The sequence below is a fragment of the Carex rostrata genome, chromosome 6, assembly GCF_964058835.1.
Source record: "Carex rostrata chromosome 6, lpCarRost1.2, whole genome shotgun sequence".
In the NCBI taxonomy this organism is placed as follows: domain Eukaryota; kingdom Viridiplantae; phylum Streptophyta; class Magnoliopsida; order Poales; family Cyperaceae; genus Carex; species Carex rostrata.
In genome coordinates, this window is record NC_135923.1 from 8179518 (window position 1) to 8206291 (window position 26774).

At 32.8% G+C, this 26774-nt stretch overlaps 2 protein-coding genes across 2 annotated transcripts; both read left to right on the top strand.

The window, feature by feature from the left end:
* The first annotated feature begins 2320 nt into the window (after window positions 1–2320).
* LOC144555888 (transcription factor WRKY45-1-like) lies at window positions 2321–4897 on the top strand. Its single transcript, XM_078304327.1, has 3 exons — window positions 2321–2782; window positions 3261–3365; window positions 4112–4897. The coding sequence occupies exons 1-3, from the start codon at window positions 2448–2450 to the stop codon at window positions 4683–4685; spliced, it is 1014 nt and encodes a 337-aa protein (XP_078160453.1). The 5' UTR covers window positions 2321–2447; the 3' UTR covers window positions 4686–4897.
* Window positions 4898–20513: 15616 nt separating this feature from the next.
* Window positions 20514–25860, top strand: LOC144555271 (vacuolar-sorting receptor 1-like). The gene is made up of 13 exons (XM_078303549.1): window positions 20514–21168; window positions 22017–22428; window positions 22768–23048; window positions 23214–23302; window positions 23431–23500; window positions 23596–23679; window positions 23759–23835; window positions 23925–24006; window positions 24231–24313; window positions 24403–24469; window positions 24558–24686; window positions 25171–25274; window positions 25359–25860. The coding sequence occupies exons 1-13, from the start codon at window positions 20877–20879 to the stop codon at window positions 25455–25457; spliced, it is 1869 nt and encodes a 622-aa protein (XP_078159675.1). The 5' UTR covers window positions 20514–20876; the 3' UTR covers window positions 25458–25860.
* Window positions 25861–26774: the final 914 nt, after the last annotated feature.

Consider the following 26774-nt stretch of genomic DNA (forward strand, 5'->3'; position numbering starts at 1 on the left):
AAAATAAACGAGTTTAAATGGGAAAATATCTAATTTTAAAATTTTGATGGGTAAATATCTAATTGATGAAGTTATAATGGGCATATATATATATAGAGAGAGAGAGAGAGAGGAGGGTTCAAATGCCTCCATGTTTTTGTGCCTCCATCATGCCTCCATCTCTCTCTATTATTTTCAAAGTTCAAACAGTTGATCCGAACCGCTCAACTTAACCTCCATACTAAAATATGTTTGGAGACCAAATTTTATATTTTTAGAAATTTTTTTACTATTTTTTTAGATAGGTACAAAAATACTGTTTTTAGATGGTTCAGATTTACTGATTTTGTACCTATCTAAAAAAATAGTAAAAAAATTCCTAAAAATATAAAATTTGGTCTCCAAACATATTTTAGTATGGAGGTTAGGTTGAGCGGTTCGGATCGACTGTTTGAACTTTGAAAATGATGGAGAGAGATGAAGGCATGATGGAGGCACAAAAACATGGAGGCATTTGAACCCTCCTCATATATATATATATATATAAATTTCTCTTTTCTTGTTTAACAAATTACTGTAATTTTTTTAAGTCGTATGATAAACGATGAATATCACATCATATTTTATCATCTTTTATGTGTATGACATAAATTATATTGTAAATGTTTGTATTTCATTAAAAAATAATTAGGATATTCTTGGATCCTCAAAGAAATAAAATACAAAAATAATACTATTCGAGTTAGTGTGTGAGAATAAGATATGTCAAAAACAGTACTAACTTGAATAGCGTGGAGAATCATAAATTTATGCTATTCGGAACAGTTTAAATATTGTTTTGATTGTACTGTTTAAGATAGTGTTAACAAAAATAAACTATATAAAAATAACAATATTTATTCTGAATCAGTACTATTTTTAATATCCACGGATGTCCGTAATAATTGTTGAATTTATAGAGTTAAATTATTTTTCTTGAAGGTTAGTGGAAATCCACTAACATGTATATTAATTAATAAAAAAAGTATTTACAAAGTTTTTGACAGTATATTGACCGTCCCCCACTCCCCCTCAATCTAATTACATGGATATCAATTGGTACAAACTAAAAAGCTCATAAAGTTCAATTATGGTCAACAATATTTAATACATATCTTCACATAAAAAAAATTGGGAACTCCTAAAGTAACTCAAATTTTGAGTTTGGATCCGGACCATCCAATTTGCTCTGATACGGATATTAAAGAGACTTCGTACATTTTGAGTCTATTTGACTGTCAGGCAGAAACGGAAATAAATTTGAATTCGAATCCAAATTAAATAGCCAAAATACTGTGCACATGAGAAAAAAAATTTCAATCTTTCCCACGAAAACAGTTACGTGCCGAACATGCACTGCATATCATATCGAATAAGTCCGAATTCTATTCAGACGTTCAGAATCTAAACTCAACAGAAGTTACTTTCGGTATCCGGACCCCACGTCAAGTGGCTCAAACGAATTGCTTGGCAACAAAGCATCTCTCCAGAAACCAAATCCAACATATCTCCAAAGGCCTCCTTTTTCTATGCATCTCCCTCCATTTGTGGTTATAAGAAATCACCAACTAGGGATTAGTTTTAATCCGGCACAGCCGTGATGTCATCCTCTGACGTCAGCCTGCTGATGACTTCAATTTTAAATTTTCTGTGCATGGGCCCCAGCCTCTACTTCCTTGCTATTTCCTTTTGTTATTTTTCAAACCTTTAGCATATACAAACTCACACTTGACGCTAACAGCAGGCTTTTGCATTTTGCCCCTCCAAAGATTTTTATTCTGGTATTTTTCCACCTTTAGATTCTTTTTTTTTTGTTGGTCATTAAATTTACCTTCCTTGTAGATCCTGCATGAATACCGTGTGCTTGTCTACAGACAAATTGATCTCAAATATATAACAGTTTTCAACCACCTTTTTAGTTTTGGACTTATACTTTATGGTTGCTACCATGAAACTTTTTTAATGTTCAAATAACTTTGGAAAGGAAAACATAAATTATAAGAAGAGAAATATAACTTGGCTGATGGCAGTCTTAAATAAAATTATGATCTCTAAAAGTTTATAATTTTATATTTTTACGTTTTTATGTTCCTTTATGTGGACATGAAAACAATGTGGGGGTTAACGGGTCCTTATTTAAAAAATAAATTAATTAATTAAAACATATATACTTAATTATTTTGTCCCAGTATAATTAAGGAAGTATAAATACCATGTCTTCAAAGGATAAGTACGCAAAAAAAAGCAAAAGTTCTGTTTAATCTTTATCCACTGTCCATATAAGGCGATCAACTTCTCTACTTACCTTCTCCTAGAGAGTGTTCCAACAAAGTGAGAACAGTATAAAGGATTCTCATATTTAGCTACATATCCAGATAAAATAGAATACAAATAAGAAAAAGAATAAAAGCCAGATTTTTAATTGGGGGATGGAATCCTGTAGCCAAGGCCAGATACCGTCCGACCGTGCCGAAACCGTCATCCAAAACATAAACCAAGCAAAGGAAGGTACAAATCAGCTTGAAGACTTACTGAAAGATTTAATCAAATCCAATCCGACTGTAAAGAAAACCATGGATGCAATAAATGAGAATCTATCTAGCAGTCTGTCTGAACTGGAATGTTGCAAGGCTGCATCAGATCCAGGCCCCACCGCCAGAGGTGGATCAGTCTGTTCTGACGATCGTAAGAGTGAGATATCTAGCGGGAAGAGGAAGGCGGTGCCGATACCGACTTCTGATGGAAGAGGTGCTAGCCGGAGAAGGTAATTTGATTATTTTTAATTAGCATATATGAAAGTTCTGCTTATTGGCCTGATCATACAAAATAGTTCTAAGGATTTGTCATTTTTCTCCTTATGAGAAAAAAAATGATATTTTAGCAAGGTTGTTTACTAACCACTACACATGCTCCGTATCATTACTGTCTAGATAATTTTAAACAAATTAGAATTTAGGTTAATAGAGATTATCACAAAGCATAAAATAATGAGATGTATATAATTAATTTATAAATCTATTTATATATTACAGATATATGTCGTAGGACCTTGTTTTTTTAGTAGGAATTAAAATGGTCAAACGTTGTACCTTTGCCCTTATATATGCTGAACTTCTATGTATGAATGATCGTTTAATTTTTTTTTTTTTAAGGTCTGTTTATACCATTTCAAATAGTAACCTGTGCTTGATGGAATCAAATTAATATATTTTTCCTATAATATATATACTTGTCTTGAGCAGATCACAAGCTTCTCCTGGGAAGACAACTATTTCTAGTACCTTAGAAGATGGCCATACATGGAGGAAATACGGTCAGAAAATTATTCAAGGGTCTTCACACCACAGGTGCATATATATAAACACCATGACTACCTTTTTTTTATTTTCAACACAATTTTCTTGGCCTGGCTAATTAATAACTTTATCCATGGGTAAATCAAGATATCGTTGAAATATCTAATAATTAATTGTATATTGTTATTGTTTGAGCTTATTATTGCATGCACTTCAATGTAAATCAAGGGTAACAAGCATAGCTTCATTTTTTTTAACTTCCTCCAACTTCACTTATATATTCTAAAGCATATATATATATATATATATAGAGGTAGGCTAATATACAATTGATTGTTCCTGAGGTTCCATACAACCAAGTCATTTTCCGATTTTTAAAGTCCAAATGATCGATCCAAACCGTTCATCTTGTTCTCCATATTAATATGTGCTTGGAGACCAAATTTTACATTTTTCTGAATTTTTTTACTATTTATTAAGTCACATTGAAAACCGCTGATCCAACGGTAGCTTCTGGTTTTACTGTTTTGTTAAGCCACCGTTGGATCAGCGGTTTTCAAAGTGACTTAATAAATAGTAAAAAAATTCAGAAAAATGTAAAATTTGGTCTCCAAGCACATATTAATATGGAGAACAAGATGAACGGTTTGGATCAATTATTTGGACTTTAAAAATCAGAAAATGACTTGGTTGTACGGGACCTCAAGAACAATCGATTGTATATTAGCCTACCTCTATATATATATATATATATATATATATATATATATTAATTGTAAATGGGTAATTGCATGCAGAAGCTACTATAGATGCACACATAAATATGATCAGGGTTGTCAGGCGACCCGACATACGCAACGATCGGAGGACAATCCCTCCAAATACAACATCACATACATTGGTGTGCATACATGCCAAGATCCATCCACTTTACACCAAATCATCGACATGCCTGACTCGAAAGAAACCGGCAACTCATTTCTCATCAGTTTTGGATCAAACAATTACAGCAGACCCACAAAAATTATCGGGCAGCTGCAGGAACAGCAAGTGCAAAGGCCAATTCCATCGCCCCTCCAATCTCCCGGCACTCAAGATTGTAGTGAAGAGGTGGTGAGTAGCCTCACACCCGGTAGTTCACCGGCAGATTGCTTCATGCTAGGAGATGAACTAGCTGCATTAGTGGGGTCCACATGGCATACACTTAATGTCAGCTCAATACATGATCAGGCAGACATGTTATCTAGCCTCCATTCTTCTCCAAGGAGCTTGGAGATGGGGTTCATGCCGAATTCGTTTGCACAGCTTGATCAAGATTGCATGTTATTTGGGTTTGATAACGAAGACGGTGATTTTCCTCCTTTGAGATAACTAGTGCACGCTTAAAATATATTAGGTGCATGTATATATGTTAATTAACGAATCCATGAGCATGCATGTATGAATTGCACTTGCATATGATGGTTTTTATATGATATTTGATGTGACGGCAAGTATGTAGGGGAGCTGCATGAGCCCTTTATGTAATTGACTAACTAGTAAGTGGTGTGAATATAATTATTTAAGGGAACTTTTGGTTTTGATTTTGGAGTTTTGTAGTAAACTGATGATTTGTAAAAGCATGTAAAGACAGGCTACTTTTAGTTATGCCATTATTATGCTTTATATGAATTACAAGGAAATTTTCATTTTATGATTAACTGAGGAATACTCAACTGATATTTAATTTTTTTTTTTGTTGTACATCGCCACTTGTTGTAAGTTAATGCTTCGTGCCCTACACGGGGCTCTCTATTTACGCACTAGCTAGCTAGTAGCTTGACAATTAATTTCATTATGTTAGATAAAAATCATTAATGTCAAACGAGATGTCCGAGAAGTGATTAATTACCTTAGATAATTTAATCAAAGGCAGTTAAACAAATATTTTAATCACGTTTCCATTTTTCTCAAACTTAATTGTCCTTACATAGCAAATTAATTATATAATAATGTTTTGCTATGATTTCTGACCTTTGTCATGATTAAGTACCAGTCAATAATTAGTGTAGGTTAATTCGAAATAATAAATAGAATGTAACAATATATCTTGCAGTGGAAGTCTCTAATGGAACGGTTCCTTTCATGATTGTCAAATTTACGCGTCCATCAACTCGAAGTACACCTTTCCTATCACTGGTTGAAGATATATAGTTTGTTGAGTCTGTCCGTCTATTTCACAATTTATATAGATGTCAAATTCCTTATGTGGACTTAATATCCCGGAGTGAAAAATTTAAGATTTAACATGTAAAAAATATAAATTAAATTTTAAACAGACAAGAATTTCTCTAACAATATAAAATAGAAAATGTATATTTTTTTTTTATATCAACAGTCGAATTTATAGGCAAAACATATATACTAGTATAAAATTACACAAGAAATAATTAAGATCATAACCTAGCTCATTCATATGCACGCGTGCGGCCGTGTGGGATCCTGAACAAGCTGACGGGTCTGGATCCCCTAAAGTAACTCAATTTTTAGGTTTTAGATTAGAACCGTCTAATTCGAATCCGTCGCTCGAGATCACTTCAGGATTTGAATTCGTTTCTTGAGATGTGTGTGCTCCACTTCGGATAGATTATAACAGATTTGAATCAGACGATCCCGATCCAAAATTCAAAAATTGAGTTACTTCACTGGATCTCAACTCAAACAAGACCCACTTCACTCACGTTCTCCAACTAGCCAGCGCCGCGCCCAAACATGGGTAGTTACTTGGATCCAGTACAATCCGAAAGAATGCTGACAAGTCCTCTCTTTTTATGCTTGTGCGATTCTTAAAAGAGTCATATCTCTGTTTCGGGTCCAATTTGATCCGTTTTCAAGCCGCGCGTATCAATCCATTCTGTATGTAGATTTCATTACTGAAAGTATTTATTTAACATATATATTTTAATTTTACTCAACAATCAGCTACCTGGATATGATAACTATCAAGCTTAATTAGATGTTAAGTATCCGTACCATCAATTGGGCGGTAATCATCTGTATTACTTTCACCATCCTTTTGACAAGAATCTGTGTGTTGGGTCTTAATTGCTTGTTTGACTGGGATATGCATTAAATACTAATAAATAGTCATTTTAGTATTTCAACAGTCCTAATCTCATATTACTTTCAGCATCACGACAAGTAATTTTATTGCCTTTCATTATCAGTGTATATAAACTCGGTCAATATCTTTCTTTGAGTAATTACCACTTGAAACCTACTTAATTTCCTTGCTCTTCCTGTAGGACCCCTCATGGCTCGTCCTTTTCAGGTAGGTTACCTTTTTCTTTTGTTGGTTGTGTACTCGTGTTGTTTACACAGAGGGGTTAATTTCCTTGTTATTGTTATTTTACAAGTTGCAATTATGTATTAATATTAAAAGCTCACACAGTGGTTTAAAACTTAATGTAGATATATCAAGAACATTGATTTTTATTTTGTACTTGAAGAAAATAAATTGTGAATTTTTACTCAAAATAAAATAAATTGTGAATTGGAACTGTTATTTTATTCTTCATAGCTGAAACATATACGCATAAAAAATATATAATTTTTTGAAATATTCTAATCATAAAATACAAAATCACAAGAATGAAAAATAAATGCATTAATACTTATCCATTAAAACATATAGATTATTTTTCAGCTTATCTTATATGCCAAAAAAAATTGATTTTTTTACTCTTTTATTGGAACCCCCCCTCCTCTATTTGCTTGTTTGTATATCATTTTCTTCCACTTTTCAAAGCTTATCCGGTGGCTGTTTATTACTAGCTAGGGTGAATTATCAGTGAGTCATATTGCCGACATTTTTATTTTTACCCCATTAAAAAATCATTTTAATAATAATAACCAAAGTTTAGCAACAATTTTAAAAATACCCCACCCGTGGAAATTTTCCACGGACTGGAATTTTAATTTCCATTTTTTTTTATAAAACAGAAATTTGTTTTTATTTTTTATTTTTTGTATTGAAATATTAGAAATGTTGGATATATTTCTTTGAAAATAGATGGAATACAATATAATTTGATTTATTAGAAAGACTGTAACAAATAACCCGGATCAATATTTTTTAGGTCGGATTTTTCGCGGCTGTAAGAAAAATTAATATATTTCTGTATGTGTTATTGGAAAAAAATAAAAATGCTTAGATTCTGAGTTATTGATCCCGGTTCAAAAGTCGCTTCTATGTAATCTAGAAAATATTTTGATCCTTCTAGGACATTTAATTTATAAAAGTTATTTAATAATTATTATTCAAAAAGAATTCTCAAAATAGATACAACTTTATATAAATTAAATGTCCTAGAAGGATCACAATATTTTCTAGATTACATAGAAGCGACTTTTGAACCGGGATCAATAACTCAGAATCTAAGCATTTTTATTTTTTTCCAATAACACATACAGAAATATATTAATTTTTCTTACAGCCGCGAAAAATCCGACCTAAAAAATATTGATCCGGGTTATTTGTTACAGTCTTTCTAATAAATCAAATTATATTGTATTCCATCTATTTTCAAAGAAATATATCCAACATTTCTAATATTTCAATACAAAAAATAAAAAATAAAAACAAATTTCTGTTTTATAAAAAAAAATGGAAATTAAAATTCCAGTCCGTGGAAAATTTCCACGGGTGGGGTATTTTTAAAATTGTTGCTAAACTTTGGTTATTATTATTAAAATGATTTTTTAATGGGGTAAAAATAAAAATGTCGAGTCATATTGGAGACCGAATCGTCTGTCCCCCAGAGGGCAGGAAATTTCTGTTCCCAGAGTCTCTGCGGATGGGGTCCCATTTAAAAACAGTAACAATAGTTAAACCCTAAACAGTAACCGGTCCCATCCCAATCCCACCCCTCTGGGGGCAGAAATTTTCTACCCCCGGCGGCAGACGATTCGGTTTCATAAAGACCGCTTGAAGAGTTTATTTTTCCTATTAAATAGCCACGTTTCTCCCTGCTATTCATCGCATTAATTATTGGGTAATTAAAAAATGAACGGTCAAATGTAGGTCAGTTCTGTTCTCTAGATTTAAGAGCGGACTTAATTGCATATGTGATAACCAATTTTATCGAACCGATGACCGGATCCAATAGAGAACAAATTATACAATATTTTCACGAGTTTGTTTATATTTACAAGTATTTTAGTCAAAATACAAATAGTTCAAATTATAAATAATAATAATATGCAAAATTTAACATGCCTAGCTAACTAAGAGCAATAATCTACTTAAGATAATATTATTCGTTTTCTTAATTACTGGAATTAATGTAATAAAAACATAGATAACTTAATTATATTTTGTTGCACTTGAAAGTTTATATAATTATGAGGATGGTTCAAATGCCTCCATTTTTTGGGCCTCTATCATGCCTTCATTTTTTAAAACTTTAATAACTTAAAATTTAAATCTTAAACGTCAAAATAAAAACATTAAATGTGATCTATGTTATTTTCTCTATATGTCCATAAAAAATTATCACATTTTTATTTTTCTTTTATGTGAATCATAAGTTGAAAAATTAACGTCTACAAATTATCCACATTAGTATACATTTTTACAAGCTCAAGATGACCACCAAAACAAAGTTGAAATGCCATAATTTTTTACACATGCATAGATAAAATGATATAGTTCATATCCAATGGTTTTATTTTGAATTTTAAGATTTAAATTTTAAGTTATTAAAGTTTTAAAAAATGGAGGCATGATGGAGGCACAAAAAATGGAGGCATTTGAACCCTCCTCTATAATTATATTCATTTTAAGAAATAAAAACTTATTTTGTGTTTTTTTCGAACAAGCTCAATTATTTTCTTTCCAGATTTGTTACTGTAGCGACAATTGTAACATTGCAGAGCAAAGGTTTAAATAGCATTTATCTATTCATAGCGGACTGGTTAAAAAAAAACGCTATGTTCAAATAGCACCGCTATAACGCGGAATAAAGCGCTGATAGAGCCATAGCTTTTATAGTCCGAAAAAAACTAAAAACTTACTGCACAGGAAAGGTAAATCGGTGATCCAAAATTAATATTATAATAATAATAAGCGGTTGCTGAAATGATTAAGCATGCTAGTTAAAGATGCCAACAAAAAAAATATCTTTTCAGGTAATGAAATTAAACAAATAGTCGCTTGGATCTCTGACTTGGATTAACACTACAAAGAAGAAGAAATTCTAATTGGCTGAAAATTAAAATAATGCATGCGTTGTACCCGTTCACCTCCTTGAAAGGTTACATGTTAACATCAAGGTGTCTACTAAGAGTCAAAGAGATCAAAATGCATGTCCCACTTGTTTACTTTGAAATGAACCAATTAAATAAACTAATAATAAAAAAGTCCCAAATGATAAGAGCTAAATGTCCCACTTGAACACCAGTTAAAAGGGCACAAAATTATATCCGACCTGCGGGTCTGATTTGATCCGTATTTGAATCCGATCGAATCTGATTCCCCTTTTTTGGGATAATTTTCTATGTATCTCGACATCTCCAATTTCTTGTTTACCTCTCAAGAGTTACATTTTTTTTTTTTACCACTCAACTCTTCCAACCATTTCTTATTTTACCACCACTAATTAACTAAATCAAAATTATTTCTTATTAAATTATAAAAAATCTTGATTAACCTTTGATTAAGAAAAATCCTGGATTAACCGTTGATTAACCCTTCATTTTCATTTTACATTTACATTGAGATCTCCTGAGAGCAAGGATCCTGGTAAAACTCTTCGTCTCTTCCTCTTACCAAAGAAAACATAACATCAATTAATGGCCACACCTCTTCGTCTCTTGGGTGCAAGTGCTGTTAGCATTTGGTAAAGAGAGAATCATGAAAATATTTTATTAATTGAACAGTAGAATGAAAAAAGGACATGCATGAAAAGTCCCAATTTTATAAATGGACGTTGGAATTGGTCAGCCTTGATGTCTTCATTAGAAACAATGTACCCAGCAGTCGCTGTCAATTTCTCAAAAAAAAAAAAGAAACAATGTACCCAACCAAACTGGAAGTTATAAATTGTTTACTTTTGTAACACGAAGAGACGAATTAAGAGTCTCAGCTTAAATTGAAAATGAAAGGTTAATTCAGGGGTTTTTCTTAATCAAAGATTAATCAAGATTTTCATAATTTAATAAGAGATCATTTTGATTTAATTAAGTGGTGAGTAAATAAGAAATAGTTGTAAGAGTTAAGTGGTAAAAAAGATAAAATTCAACTATTGAGGAGTAAATAAGAGATTGGAGATGTATCTAGGAGCATATAGAAAATTAAAAAAAAAAGGTTCAAACTAATTTGAACAGACACTTATCGGAAAATGAACGATTTGAAGTCTTAGACTTAATCTCTACCATGTTCAGTTAAGCAAACATTTATTGTCTTCTAATATCAAATTCGTCCGAGCATTCTAAAATCACCAAACTTTAATATAAAGTTTGTTCAAAACTCTATAACAAAATCTTTGTCAAATAAATCAAAAACCATCAAATAGTAGGTTACTAGGTTGTTCCAAAAGAAAGAAAGAAAAATATTTTAAATCACAACAATTGATATATGCATCCAGAACAGATTCACTTCGAATCACAACGAGTTAGCGTTTACATCAGAACAGAGTTATTTTGGACGACAATAAAATTGACAAACATCTCAATAATATTTATAAAACTATACAATGTACTTAATTACTCCTCTAAGAAAGATATAGTATACAATATACTCAGAAATTATTGGATATTCCTGGAATCACATCCATCAATTTTAATTTGCCAGAACAATGGTAGCTAAAAAATAGATTCCAGCTAGCTGAGAATATTTTTTGAAATAAAAGGTGGAGGTCTAACCTATCAGCTTTCTTCAAACTCCTGTTTATATTATATTAAATTTTCTCACTTTGTGAATTATTCATAATCTTTCACATGAGAATTATATACCTTTACTACTAGACCAAAGACTGATTTTTTTCGAGTTGAGAATATTGTCCAATATCAATACTAATAGATCATGATCTTCCATATATTGGAGACAATGTAAATTCAGAGGTTGACTTGAGAAACTTTACTCCTAATTTCATCTGAAAAATGAAAGATGTTGGATCAGTGATCTAGGTGGATGAATCCCTGAGAGGCTGAGATTTGTCCGAAGATAACGCTGTATGTTCTGAGATATATTCCTTTACACCAAATCACTCTTATTAATTGTACTCTTACTAATATAATGAGCAGGGTTAAAATATTCTATTTTTTTCATGCTCCAATCATGTCTCACATTTTTATATTTGTATTTAAAATTGAAACAATCAATTTGAATAGCACATATTTTGTTAAAATGTGCTAGGAGACCAAATTTTATATATTTTGTTTATAATTTTTGTACTGTCTTTTTAAATAGGTAGAAAATATACTTATTTTTCAGAAGATTTTGGGTCATTGAACAATAATAATTTTGTACTTATCTAAAAAATTATTATTTTTTTTTTTAAAAAGAACATAAAATTTGGCTTCCAAACACATATTAATATGAAGTTTATGTTGAACAATTCAGATTGTCTGTTTGGACTTTAAAAATAGAGATAAAAATATGAGGCATAATTAGAACACGAAAACAACGAGCCATTTTAACACTGTTCTAATATATTTCGTTACAAATTTTAGTCTCCTTCTAACAATCGCATAACTACCTATTATCATATTAGTTCACATGTTTCATTCGTGAAGGAGAATCTAATGGTCGTCATAGTAGGTTCAAAATTATTGATTTCTTTCCTGCATGAAGGACATGGATACCAAAGGCTTGCACTGATTGGAGGATTTTTTTTTTTTTTTTCTTTTGCTAGGATTTGGACTTTGCCAAGCGCGTGTTGTATCCCTTGGAACTGCTATGCCATGGGTGCCCCTCAAAAATCAAATTCACGTGAGCAAGAGAGAAATTGAAAGCCAAATTTCCAAATTTCTTTTGGGAATGTTGACAGTATTCTTTTTTTTTGTTGTTGTTGGGAATGTGCATGTTGATTGCCTCATTGACTGCAGCAATGACTAATTGTAGTTATACATATAAAATATTATTAGACAAAAGGCATGTGAAAATGCGTGGAAATGATTCTTTCTACTTGGAATTTATTATTTATTTTCATGGCATCACCAAGACACCAACTATGCTTTGTTCAAAGCACAAAGAGAGATGTTTACGCAATTGTGAAAATCGCGTAGCTTCCCTTGGAAAAAGTTGTCTAAATGCAAAGCATTTAGTATCCTGAAATTGTATCAAGAAATGACAAATTTATCATTCCATAGGCCTGATATAATTCTATATCCTGGCCCGGCCATAACTAACACTATTTATTATGGGCCTTAACAGGTGGGCTTAATTTAAAAACTCTTCGTGCTCAAAAGAAACTTTTGAAGGAACCTGTTATTACAAATATTATTAAAAGGAGGGCCCCTTCGGAAAATTGTTCCTTTCCCTGTGCTTGTTTTTCTTCTTCGAATAAAATAATTTTATTTCTTTGTCCAACAACAGACGAATCTGTTGCTACTTTTCCAAACCTAAAAAACGAAGCATATCAATGGCGTTTCCGGCGTTGTTCAACTCCTTGAAGCCGCGCGCCCGGCTACAAAAGGCCGACATCACGGCGGCCATTACCTGGGGCGTCGCCGCTGGCACCACTGCTCTCTGGATCGTTCAGGTCCAGTTCGTTCTATTCTTTATTTAACGCTTTTTAGCGCTCCGATTGCTGTTTTTTTTTTATATATCTTGCCGTTTCTCTGCTTTCCTTGGATTGATCTGCATCTGTGGATTTATGTATTAATTTTTACTATTTTTAGATAGAAATTCCTGATCAATTGTGTTACAACTGATTCAGTTTCTATTGATCGCTGTTAATCGGTGGTAGATCTATCTTGTAAAGCTTATACGACCTTATTCTAGTGTTGAATCAATCAAAAGCAGTCGTTGGTTTAATAAGGTCAAACTATTTAGGAACATTTTCTAGAAAATCCAAATCTATGCAATTTCTAGTGCTGAATTGTAGGTTTAAAAGAAATAATGACTTGATTATTCCATACTAAACAAGAGCCTTGGTACTTTTGTTAATTATGAATTAATTTGAGAGAAATGATATAGAGTGGTTGTTACCAATATTTTTCCTCAAGAGATGGTTAAATTTTAATGTTTTTGTTTGTATATCAAGTTCAATGCCGGTGCCACATTCCTATGCATCATTGTGGTATAAATCTTTGTTTCTGTAATTAATCTTTTTTGTGCTTAATGTTTATGTGACTCTTATTCCTAGGTCTTTTAGTTCGTTTAATGAAATAGATGCATCTCTTTCTAATATCTTATAAAGCTCGTCCCCCTGTTAACTTGATTTTGTACCAGTCAAACCTGGTACAAGTAAAGCACCAGGTGCAGGCAGTGCAGCTGATTCTGTCAACTATAGTTAGTCTGTTTAGATACCTTTTGACTATACATTGATAATTGTAGCTTACTGCCATGCAATACCAGTTTTGAAATCAAATGGTTCTTTTCTTTGCCTCAAAATTAATCAAACATGTTTGCTCGTTTACCAGTGTTAATGCTGATGATAGTTCTACCTCCTCTAACATATTTAAAGCTTTTATTTTACATTGCAGCCCTTTGATTGGATCAAGAAGACCTTCTTTGAGAAGCCGCAACCAGAAGCCTAAATTTTTGTTCAACAATGGTTTTTAACAATTTTAAAGGTTGTCTGCTTTCAAATTAGTTTTCTGATCGGAGAGATGAAACGAGAGATCAGCTAAATTTGTTCTAATAATACTGTACTTCTAAACACCTGTTTTGCTTTCTCATGATAATTGCCAACTTCAGCCTCATTGGTGCTTTATTTTTTCATCGGTGATAATTAATATTTATTATCTAATAATACTGTACTTCTAAACACGTGTGATTGTGTTTGCCAGATGTTAATTGGGGCCTATACAATTTAAAATTAGGATCACTTGATAATGCGCTTATTTGAGAATCTTGACGATATATCTTAACTAATAGTGATAAGGGAGTTTTGATGTCACAATTTTTGTGCAACTAAATGTTGTAATAATTTTTTGTTTGTGTTTTGAATTATTAAAACTAAAATTCCAAATTCCATTTGTTGATTTTTTTTTTTTTGTGAGGGTTGCTTCTAAATTAAATTAAAATTTTCAAAAGTCCACCTTGTGGGGGTCCAGAACGTTTCTAAAAAATAAAATAATAAATAAACCCTACTAATCTATGACAATTAGATTTTTGACATTTTTGGACTCCTGATATCGTCTAATATGAACTCAAAGAATTATAAAAGTTTCTGCTGAGACTCCTGAAAATAAAGAGATCAATTATTAGCAGTATAATAAAATGCAGTTTATGTGGCTGCATAAAAGAGATTAGTTATTAGCAGTGTAATACAATACGGTCTATGCGGTCACATATGCGTATTCAATTATAATTTGCATATAAATCTGTATGCGGTCAATATATGCAGTTCCGCATATGCGGCTACACATTCAGCCACATATTTCGCATATTACCGCATACTTGTTTGTATGATATCAAATATTACTGCATATTATCACATACTGCATATTACTGCATACCGCATATTACCGCATACTTGTTTATATATATATAATTCTCATTTTAAAATTTGCACATATAAGTTCGAATAAAAATGCATATGCGTCCGTATACTGCATATGCAGTATGCGATAGTCTTCCACATAGCACATTTAATAACATTGGTTATTAGGCTTCGAAATATGGATTTAAAATTTAAAATATAAATGCAAACGCATTGTAACTTTTGGTGGCACAAAATGAATCAAGCTAACTTAGCGATCAAATTACATAATATTCGAGTATCATTGAAAATGAATAAAGCTTCATTAATTTCATATAATTAAATATTCAAATTGTGTAATGAATGATAAAACAAAATCAAATCTAAACATTTTCAGTAATTATTACATTTAGCCATATCCATCGTATCCACGGTTTATGATATGAAATTTAAAACTGTTGATAATATATGTGATGCACTGATGCTTGTCAAAAATTGTTATGAGCTGTCTCTCCTCGGGTTTAAATATAATATCATGGTTGGATTATTATCAAAATTCGTGAAATGTTCCGCATGACTTTGATCGTAAATAAGACCGATTTTTTTTTTTACCATCTTAAAAAAAAAAAATTAACCATTTTTACTGAAAATACGAAAAAACCCTTGTCGCCATTTGAAATGGTTGTTGATTTATAGACTTATTAACATTCTTTTTTTTTTGGCATTTGTTGATCAGAAACCGTCAATTGATTGGAATAACTATTATCAGATTTATTATGACCTTAAATTTATGGGCAAAATAATGGTATTGTTTAACCCAAAGGGGTTAGATATTTTATGATCAAAATAAGGGTATTGTTCTTCGCATGTTAATGCGTTTTATGATAAAAGATCTAACTTAGAAACTCAAATAATGACATTGTTCTACCCAAAAGGGTTTAGATCTTTTATGAGCAAAATAAGGGCATTGTTCTTCGCATGGTAGTGCGTTTTATGATAAAAGAACTTAGAAACCCATAGAAAGGGGATGTAGTATAATTGGCTAGGAGAAAGTTCTAGAGTTGTATCCAAAGGTTGAGAGTTCGATTTCTCCTTATGACTTCACAGCTTCTGCAAAGATTTTCAAATAAAACAACTTAGAAACCCATAAATTTTAAGGTCATAATAAATATGTTAATAGTTGTTCCAATCAATTGACTGTTTCTGTCAACAAATGCCAACAAAAATATGTTAAGCGTGCATTGGATAAAATCAACATAAATCCATAAATCAACAGCCATTTCAAATGGCTAAAATCAACATAAAAAAAAAAAAAATTAATAATTGGGTCGTCATTATGTAACTGGGTCACCATTTGAAATGGCGACCATTACGTTATGGGTCACAATTTCAAATGACGATCAAGCTAAATTTCAAATTTCCCATAAATCAGGTTAATTGGTTTGTTTTTTATGATGGTAAAAAAAAATTCGGTATCACCTGGTTTAAAAATAAAAATAAAAAAGGAGCAGAGTTGTATACTTGAGCAGAAATTGGATCGTTTGACATGAAATGGATGGTTTAAATCTTCTTATGGCCATCTAATTAAAAAGATCCATACAATTGGAGAGGGACCATTCACAATAATAATTGCTAATTTTGAACCATTTTATGGGCCCACGAACAAGCTGATAAAATACCATTATTATATTATATGCAACGTGATTTGCGTGTTATTCGGCAATATTTATTTGCATGAAATTCGATCTAGTTTGTTTCATATGTCAAAATCAAGTGCTGTGAATAATGTTACAGATTATGTGAAATCTATGTGAGCATGTATTATGTAATGGAACTATGATGAGATTAAGTAATCTAAAGCCTACGGGCATTTCAAATTAAAAAAAAAGTGCAGTAAATAATGTTAAGCGTGCATTGGATATATATATATATATATTTTTTAGTGATGGCCCGAAAAAAATTTTAATTGGAAAATAATTAAATAAATATCGATAATGGAGAAGGAAATTGTGTTTTTTCGACATCTAGGAAAAACGTGATAGTTTATAACGTACTCTGAACGTTATAAACTATCACGGCCAGCTTAGCAAAAATCTAATTACTCTCTTAACTAAACTATGGAAAAAAAAAAACCCCTCTGAACTTCATAGACTGTCACAGCCAAGGGGAACAGTTTGCTTCGGTCTTCACAGAGCAATAAGCAATAGCAATTTGATTTTGTGCACTCTGACCGTGATAGACTATGAAGTCATCTGGCCGTGATAGTCTATGAAGGCCATGATGTTTAGTTAGTTTGTAATTTGATTTCGTTAAGCAGGCTGTGATAGTTTATAATGTCCAGAAGACGTTATAAACAATCACATTTTTCTTATATGTCAAAAAAATGCAATTTTTTTTGTCCATTATCGATATTTATTTAATTATTTTCTTATTAATAAAAATTTCGGCTAGAATTTTATTGAGGTACACACAATTAAAGTGCGCATTTAGGCCATGTTTGGTTGTGGAGTAAGAGGTGGAGTAAACCTCTTACTCCATGTTTAAGGAGCCAAACGAGGAGTAACATAGGTGGTTTAAGATGGATTAAGATTTGAGCTAAACCGGAGTAACTTACACCACCTAGAGAGGTGGTTTAGCTTACTCCACCAAACATGATTAACTTACTCTAGTTTAGCTTGGAGTAAGAAATTTAATCCGGTTTAACTTTACTCCACAACCAAACATGACCTTACAGAGTGAAATACATCATTATACATGCACCTCCACAACACACAACTAATAGAATATTTTAAGTGTTTCTACGCTTTCCTCGTTCTATACATTTTATGCTCGAAAATTGATTAAATGTTGCAATTAATTTAAATGTAACGTGCTCTGAATACTATTTAAGTATTTACATTTGCATCGGTATGATCTAACATATTTCACTAAGCACAAATAGTTTTTTTTTTCACTTGCAATATTTTTAATGTATTAAAAAAATATTCAATTTTTGATAAAATGATAGTTAGACCTGTACTAGAGACGAAAGGAATGTAACTAAATTGTATATATATTTTTTTGAATGAGAGAATTGAGGGGTCAATCCATCCAACATTTTTTTCAAATCTTTGTTATTACAACAAATTATTTCTCTAGATTTAGAACTCATGATCTCTCACATGAAAAACATACTTTTGACACTTCAAAAATCAAAGGTTGGTTCTTTAAATTGCATATATATAATACACCGTAAAAAAACAGTAATTTATATTTACACAAAATTTAATTTAATTTAATTTTATACGTAGTATGATAGATTTCTTCGTGTAGATAACACTGCTTTGAATATTATACCTGTGATTTTTTTGTTTTTAATATCATATATGGAATCTGCTCCATACACACTTGTATCTTTCCACCAACTTTTTTTTTTTTTAGGATTAAAAAGGTCAAAAGGCCCATCTTCATTGAAGAGAAAGAAAAAACATTAAATTACACCACTGCTGTCAGTTGACTACTGCACCTTATTAAAAAACAACCCATCTAAACTCGAAATGCTTCCGAGGCAAATATTAGAACCCAAAAATTGCAGCATGCAAGCTGCAAAACCCCACAAAGATGCATACTAGAAAAGCAAAAGTAAAGCATTGCTCAAAGTACACAACCATAACAACATAAAACAACTCAAAACAAGAATATTGCTAAGCCTCACAATAGGGCTAAGGTAATCACAAGCAAACACAAAATTTGGCTGAAAATCCCGGGACCTTCTTCTTGCTTCATTCGTCATAAATCACCATTTGCATCCCTCCTTATTCAGCTCCTTGAGTCGCATCAGCTTCATCATCTGGACACCAACTCGCAAGGGGCAACACATTCAAATCCTCTGGAATCCACAGTGCAGTTGCTTCTGAGATTTGGGGTTTCACCTTACCTGACCAATAGTGGACAAGAGAAATAATAAACAAAACAACTTGTCTAACTGTTTTTTTATTTCCTTGAGCAAAATAAAGATCATTTCGATATTTTCACATAGTCCAACAAAATGCACTTGGAACTATTAAGAAAGCTGTTTTGTGTTTTTTGGAGAGTTGATTGGCATATTTAATGACATCTGAAAATATATTTCAAACAATACTAATGTTTTGGCAGGACCCTAACTAGAACCAAATTTGTTTGGTAAATTGACATGACACAAATAAGTGGTCAACAGATTCTCGTTGTTTGCAAAACTGACATCTATCTGTTCCTACCCATCATTTATTTTTTGAGGTTTTCGGTTGTCAAAAGGTTGTTTTTGTGGGTAAGCCACATAAAGATCCTAATCTTAATTGGAATGGAGATTTGCCACTATAACATTGCATTTTTTGGGGTTACTCCTCTAAAATTTAGAATCTTATATATGGATCGAACAGAAAAGTTTCCATTTGTCTTCCATCTCCAGCTGAGTTAATCCTGTAAATGAGTATAAGAAAAATGACTAAGAATATCTAGTATGGCCAGCCATTCGGTATATTGAACCTCATCAAAAAAGCTACGAAATTAAAGAGCTTTCCCTTGAGAGTTAATTACAAATTACAAATATCAGTTTTGGTACCAACCTTTTTTTTTAACTTAATTCCATATCAATTATCTTGATTCAAGCATTACATACACATGTATTATAACTTGTAACCATGTTTCAGTTTTCATCAAAATAAGAAAAAAAAAATGAAGGGCCTCTAACGACTCTTTCGTCCCGACTCCTGAACAAAAAGACCGGAAAAATAATATATATAAAAAAAAAAAACCAGTTGCCTCTCCGTGCTGCCAGGAAATAGATGAATATGACATGCTACAATTTGTACATAAATTATTCAATTAAAATGAAATAATACGGAGAGATCTAAACTGAGGGCAGACAGATTGTTAAGCCATCCTAAAAATTGAAACATTGTATCTATTTTTATTTAAATATTGTAGTTTTTCTAAAAATATATGCCATTTTACTCTCCTCATGAATTATTAAAATAGATGCAAAAAAATATTAAAACTAAAATCACATTCTATTATATTTTTATTCAGTCCCTCAATTCTTGTTGTTTTGGCTCTCCATTCCTGACCAGATTGAAAGAATCATTGAAAAAAAAAAAAAATTACAGTCATCTTTGGTTTTAATGGACTGTTAACACAAGCTACCAGTACCTACTTCGAGCGCTTTTCAAATGGACTGTTAACACAAGCCAATTATTTTAAAAGTTAGCAGGCTAGCAGCCATCAGCCCAAAAGAGAGCAAAATCAAATAATTGGCTTTCTATAGCCTACAGCCGACAGATCGAGGCACTTTTTGCGCTGATGTTTGGCAGTTGGCATTGACTTTGACACAACCAGCAATGGCAGCATCGTACATTTGGCACTAAGATCTAAATCCAACGGTTCATATTAAGCATTGACTTGCACGTTTTCCATGTAACTTTAAAATAATTTTATACATTGGAAATCTAAAAACCTTGTATTAAACTTAAGTTACTAAACTATAATAACGCCAATTTTCTTTTTTCCTAATTCTCTTCAGCGCTATAAACAGACAAGAGACGATGCAGTCGCCAAATCCAAACGAAGCTTCTCATATTTATCTTTGACGTGTCTCTCTCTTTCTCCCCTCAGTTTTAGATCTTTTCTTTTCTTTTTTTGGGCACGCAAAGGATCGAACTAGAGCTTCTCTCTTGATTTGGGGAGCTCGAAATTAGAATACCTTTTCCGAAAATTTTGTTTTCTTGATCCGGGTATTGCCTAATATTTGCCTTCCCCACCTTTTTCGAATCTGTCTCATCTTCTACTGAAGATTTTGGATTGAAAACGGGGTTTAATTATACAGGAAAAAATAGAGTTGTGAACTTGTGATCAGAGCACGCAGCAATAGATCGAGTTTTTACTGATATTTGCATTAAGTTCTCCAAATTCGAGGAGGATGGAAGGAAAGCTATTGTTTTCCGTATTGCTAACGTTTCTGCTACAACTCGCCTCCGCAAAATTCAATGTGGAGAAAAGCAGCTTACGAGTTACCTCCCCTGAATCTCTGAAGGATGTGTACGGAAGTGCGATCGGGAATTTTGGAGTGCCAAAATATGGAGGCACGTTAAATGGAGGTGTCGTATACCCCAAATCGAATCAGAAAGCTTGCAAGAGCTTTGATGAATTTGATCTCTCTTTCAAGCCTAAACCTGGTGGCCTCCCCGTGTTTCTACTCGTCGATAGAGGCGGTAAGTGGTCTACAAGAGATTTTTATTTTCGTAAATTTGTTGATTGTATTTTTAGGCTATGGTTATGTTCAACGAGGTTGGCAATGATTAAGATGAGAGTTCTGCTATATGGATTTAGTTTATGATTTGTGGTCTGAGTTATCCAATATTCAAAAGGCACTGATTGATTTTACCTAGTCATAGTCTGCATGTCACTATTAGTAGATTCATCGGTTTCCCGCAAATTAGCTTATGGTATCAGGTTAATGAGATAATTATGTAGGAAGTATTTTAGGTACTGCTATAGTTAAGCACCTGTCTCGTGACATTACTCTAAGTTCCTTGTCATGTTTTATTGGCATTTTCTAATTAGAATTTGGATGAGGATCTATCTAAAATTTTATAACTGATTTAAGTTTGTTCATTAAATAGCAGAACATCTGATTTTAGCACTGCAGGATTGTGATAACAGATTTAGTTACTGATTGGGTTTGACCACTTCTTTGGCCTCATTGACCTTTAGCATGGCATCATTTCCTTGTTCTTGCTTACCTAATTGCAATTCTCATGATTGAAACTGAAACCCATCTTCAGATACACTGAAAAATACAAATAAAACAAATGTCGATTTCCAAATTTATAATACATGAACAGATTTTAGTTGATTTTTTATATAAGAAAATTCTAGCTTGGTTGTTCATTGCAAATGACCCCAAAGTGATGGCTACTAATTAATGGACTTGGAAAGTTGAGTGTTATTTTCAAATACGTCCAATATAATTTGCAAAAACCCAGTTTGAAACCATGCCTATTTTTTTTGTATTAATCCTTATTTTCTTCTGTATTATTTAATGTCCTACCACAAGCAGATTGTTATTTCACAACAAAGGCATGGAATGCTCAAAATGCTGGTGCTGCCGCAGTTCTAGTGTCTGATGACAGAGTTGAGCCACTAATTACCATGGATACCCCAGAAGAAGATGCTTCTTCAGAAAAATTCCTAAACAACATCACCATTCCCTCTGCCTTGATAACTAAAAGACTAGGTGACAGTTTAAAGAAGGCACTGGACAATGGAGAGATGGTCAACGTTTACCTTGACTGGAGAGAGTCTTTGCCTCATCCTGACGAGAGGGTCGAGTACGAGTTCTGGACTAATAGCAATGATGAGTGCGGGCCCAAGTGCGACATGCAGATGGATTTTGTTAGGGATTTTAAAGGGATGGCACAAGTGTTGGAGAAAAAGGGATATACCCAATTTACCCCTCACTACATCACCTGGTACTGCCACATCCCTTTTTGTAAAATAACATTGGAATGGATAGTGTACACTGCTTTATTAAACAGTCATTTCTGGTCTTATACTGCCTTATGTATGTAATTAGGTCTTTTCTGATGCCTTCTACCTTACAAATTTGAGCAGTTTATGATATTTTTTACTTGCTCAGATGTTTGTAGTGCTTCAAAGGATTTTCTTTGGCAGTCTTAATCAGTCACCTTTCTGAAAAATACTACTTGCAAGCATTTTAAATTCAAAATGGAATCATTTCGACATTCCGACTGAAATTTCTAAAATGCCCTTTGGAGTTCTCTTAGAAGAAACTTTGTTTGGTTTTTCAGGTATTGTCCGGAGGCTTTTGTTCTGAGCAAGCAATGCAAGTCGCAATGTATAAACCATGGCAGATACTGTGCGCCTGATCCAGAGCAGGATTTCAGTTCTGGTTATGATGGCAGGGATGTGGTGATACAGAACCTTTACCAGTTGTGTGCCTTTAGGGTCGCTAATGAGAGCCACAAACCGTGGGTGTGGTGGGATTATGTAACTGATTTTGCTGCCAGGTGTCCTATGAAGGATAAGAAGTATACTACCGAATGTGCTGACCAAGTACTCAAATCTTTAGGTATGTTTTGAGGTTTGTTACTAAACAGTGAGTTCTAAGTTTTGACATTGTTCTTTCATGGTGCCATAATTATCTTGAAATGAACAAGGGAGTCAGCACAAAATTGTTTTGGAGAACTCATTCGTTGTTTTTGTAATTATGTTATGTAACTTCAATATTTTTTAGGATTTGACCAGAAGAAAATGAGTGACTGTATTGGGGACCCAGAAGCAGATACCAATAACCCTGTCCTTAAAGCTGAACAAGATGCACAGGTCAAATCTTTTTTGTTCTATTTGTTATTTTGTTTAATCCTTTTCTTTTATAACAGACAGAGTTTTTTTTTAATCTTTTTTCCTTGTTTAAAATGTCCAGTTGATTTTAAATCTCTTTTAACCTTCAGGTTGGTAAAGGAGATCGTGGTGATGTTACAATTTTGCCCACCCTTGTCATCAATAACAGACAATACAGAGGTGCGATTTACACTTCACTTATTTTCTTTATATGATGTTTTTAATTGTTATTTTACTGAATATTTTGTATGAGATAATTACATTTATGTTGCTAGGCAAGCTTGCCAAAAGTGCAGTGCTCAAAGCAATCTGTTCAGGATTTGAAGAGACCACCGAGCCTTCAGTTTGTCTTAGCACAGGTTAGTTTCTTTATGATTTTTTTATTCTTTTCTTCAAATTTGAAATGTTGCTATAGTCAGATGCTTCATGCTTTTCCAGATGTTCAAACAAATGAGTGTTTGGATAACAATGGAGGATGCTGGCAAGACAAGGCTGCTAATATCACAGCATGCAAGGTACCATTTGATGTTGTCCTCTTCCTCACATTTAAACTATTTTTTACCAAAATAATTAAATAACTGAACGATTATCATTTCTGTTAAAGGATACTTTCCGTGGTAGGGTATGCGAATGTCCAGCCTTGCAAGGTGTAAAGTTTGTCGGCGATGGGTACACAGAATGCAAAGGTATATTCAGTTATGTTCAGTTGGTAAAAGGGTTGGATGGTCTGCTCGTACCAGTACTGATACAGATTGGTAAGAGATGCCATTCAGGTTAAGAAACTGAAATTAACAAACAAGAGATGCCAAATAAATGGAAACAAACAAGAAGAACTTTGCTAGTCCTAGTTGGTCAGTGCTGGTATCTGGTACAGCTGCCTTAGTCTAATAGAAACAATTATTTTTTTCAGCATCTGGAACAGGGAGGTGTGCAATAAGCAATGGAGGATGCTGGAATGCAACCAAAGATGGCAAGACGTATTCAGCGTGTTTGGTAAGTAAAACTAGAACAATTCAATACTAATGATGAAACGATTTTTTTATTGGATGCGATTAAATAATATTTTAAAAAAAAATTCATAGAATGAAAAGTCTGAAGGGTGCAAATGCCCCAGTGGTTTCAAAGGCGATGGTGTTAACAAATGTGAAGGTACGGCTTAATAATTTCACACACAAATTTTATATATATAACATATTGCTTCATGTGTTGCTCTGTGCTCATGTATTATTAACTATAGATGTGGATGAGTGCAAGGAAAAGACGGCTTGTCAGTGCCAAAACTGCCAATGTCAGAATACATGGGGCAGTTATGAGTGTACCTGTAGTGGTAGTCTGCTTTATATGAGAGAACACGACACTTGCATTAGTGAGTCCTCTCTTCTCAGTTTATTCTCTTTCTTTCTTTTTCCATATAACTTATTTACATGAAATGAATGACATGATTTACTCTAAGACTTCAATTCTTACCTGACCTCGGGTACCTTGATCCAACAAGACCTTGAGGGCCATATAGGGTTCAGAACAATAACATGAACCGATATAACCCAGGTGTACGTTCCATTAATTAATAGTACCAACATATGAAAATACTTGTTCATAAATTATGTATAATGTTGCTCGTAAATCACATTGTACTCTTAACCATTTCAAGCCCAAGTTGAGATTGTTCTTTAATTAGTGTATAGGAACCATCCATTTATTTGTTTAGGGATCTGCGTCGGGTTTGATCAACTCAGTTCATGATGACTGCCAAAATCCAACCTCATAGCATTTATAGATTGTTAGGATTACTACTATTATTATCATTTTGGATGATGTATCAAATCAACAATTGTAAATGTTATTGTCAGGCAAAGAGGCAGCTAAGGTTGGCTGGGGCTTCTTATGGGTTATTTTCCTTGGTCTTGCTGTAGCTGCAGCCGGTGGATATGCTGTGTACAAGTACAGACTACGGGTAAAATAACTGTTCTACCCTCGACAATTGCTAGTTCCATTTTTAGAGAACATTGCTAATATCTGTTTTTTTGCATGTAAACAGAGTTACATGGATTCAGAGATACGTGCAATCATGGCTCAATACATGCCTCTGGAAAACCAGGGAGAGGCGGCAAACCGAGTTCAGCATGCCGATATTTGAGTTACACCAGCTTCTACTTCACAGATAGTATATTAATTAGATTGCAAGCCTGATTTTTCGAAGGTATAGTGGCAACACTACCCAGTGGCTATGCATCTTACCATTTCATGGCGTCTTGTGATGTTTCACAAATTTGTGTATTTTAGTTAGCAGGGATAGGATTGATAAAGAATATTTTTTTTATATAGGACCCTTTTGTTTTATTTTGATTTAATCTGTTTGCTACCATACAATAAGGGCACTTTGTCGTGTGCAAGCATTGCTGTAAAGGAACGTTGATGCTCTAATTCTTTAGTTTCCTTTGAATTGTTTTATTCCTGTCAGTGTGCCTGTGTCTGTATAAGTGCGTTGTACCTGGGAGATTTTGTGATCAATAAAAAAACATATTGGGGCTGTTTGTGTATATGCTAATTTTGACAAGAAATATTCGAGATAGAGTAGGGGTAGTTTGAACTTGCATGAATATATTGCTCTGGCAGTGAGATGAGCTAGGTTTTGTGATGAAATTTGAGAGAAATATTGCTCATGTTTAAGACTGTTTGAGGTCGCAAGGATATGGATATTTTAAATGGATGGTTCCTTTACAGTAATTAAAGAAATTTTCTTATATATTTTTTCTTATTGTGCGAATAACCTCAAATAATTTGAACAAAATTACTCTCGATTGAAAAATATACACTTCGTAAAAGCTTAAGAATCCAAGCTTCTTAATGTACCTGACCAATAAATGTTATCTAGCATTTGATATGCATTCAGATTCGTGTAGAACATTCACTGAACGACTAAATTTATTTTTTAGCTAAAAGCATTGACAAATACAGCGTTTAATGTAACAAACGATAAAAATACAATAGCAAAACGTTATACAAATTCCTCTCATCCATATGAAAATCTCCAACTTCATCTATTGGCATACTCTCTATAACAATAAAAATCATTAATCTTTCATGAATTATTGTATCAATCAAATTAGATAGTATGAATATCCTCAAATTGGCACATATATTCAGCATTTTTATATTGATCCCTGAAAAATTTATTAATCACAAAAAATTTCAGTACAACATAATTTTATTTTCTTTTACATTAACATTCAGTTCCGAACACACTATTCTCAAATATACAAATTATTCGTTGTTTAAATTAGGGGTGTAAACGGATCGGATAATATCCGATTTCGTCCGAATCCGAATCCGGAAAAGTACTTAAATTATCCGATCCGTATCCGTATCCGAGACTATCCGTATCCGAAAAAATATAACGGATACGGATACGGTTAGACATTTTACTATCCGTATCCGACCGTTTATACTTTAA

Bases quoted from the DNA above. Each gene is read 5' to 3' on its own strand.
- LOC144555888 (XM_078304327.1), top strand. From the start codon at position 2,448: ATGGAATCCTGTAGCCAAGGCCAGATACCGTCCGACCGTGCCGAAACC. The intron at 2,783-3,260 runs GTAATTTGATTA...TGTCTTGAGCAG, and splicing joins AGAGGTGCTAGCCGGAGAAG to ATCACAAGCTTCTCCTGGGA. The intron at 3,366-4,111 runs GTGCATATATAT...AATTGCATGCAG, and splicing joins CAAGGGTCTTCACACCACAG to AAGCTACTATAGATGCACAC.
- LOC144555271 (XM_078303549.1), top strand. From the start codon at position 20,877: ATGGAAGGAAAGCTATTGTTTTCCGTATTGCTAACGTTTCTGCTACAA. The intron at 23,836-23,924 runs GTACCATTTGAT...TTTCTGTTAAAG, and splicing joins CTAATATCACAGCATGCAAG to GATACTTTCCGTGGTAGGGT. The intron at 24,007-24,230 runs GTATATTCAGTT...TATTTTTTTCAG, and splicing joins TGGGTACACAGAATGCAAAG to CATCTGGAACAGGGAGGTGT.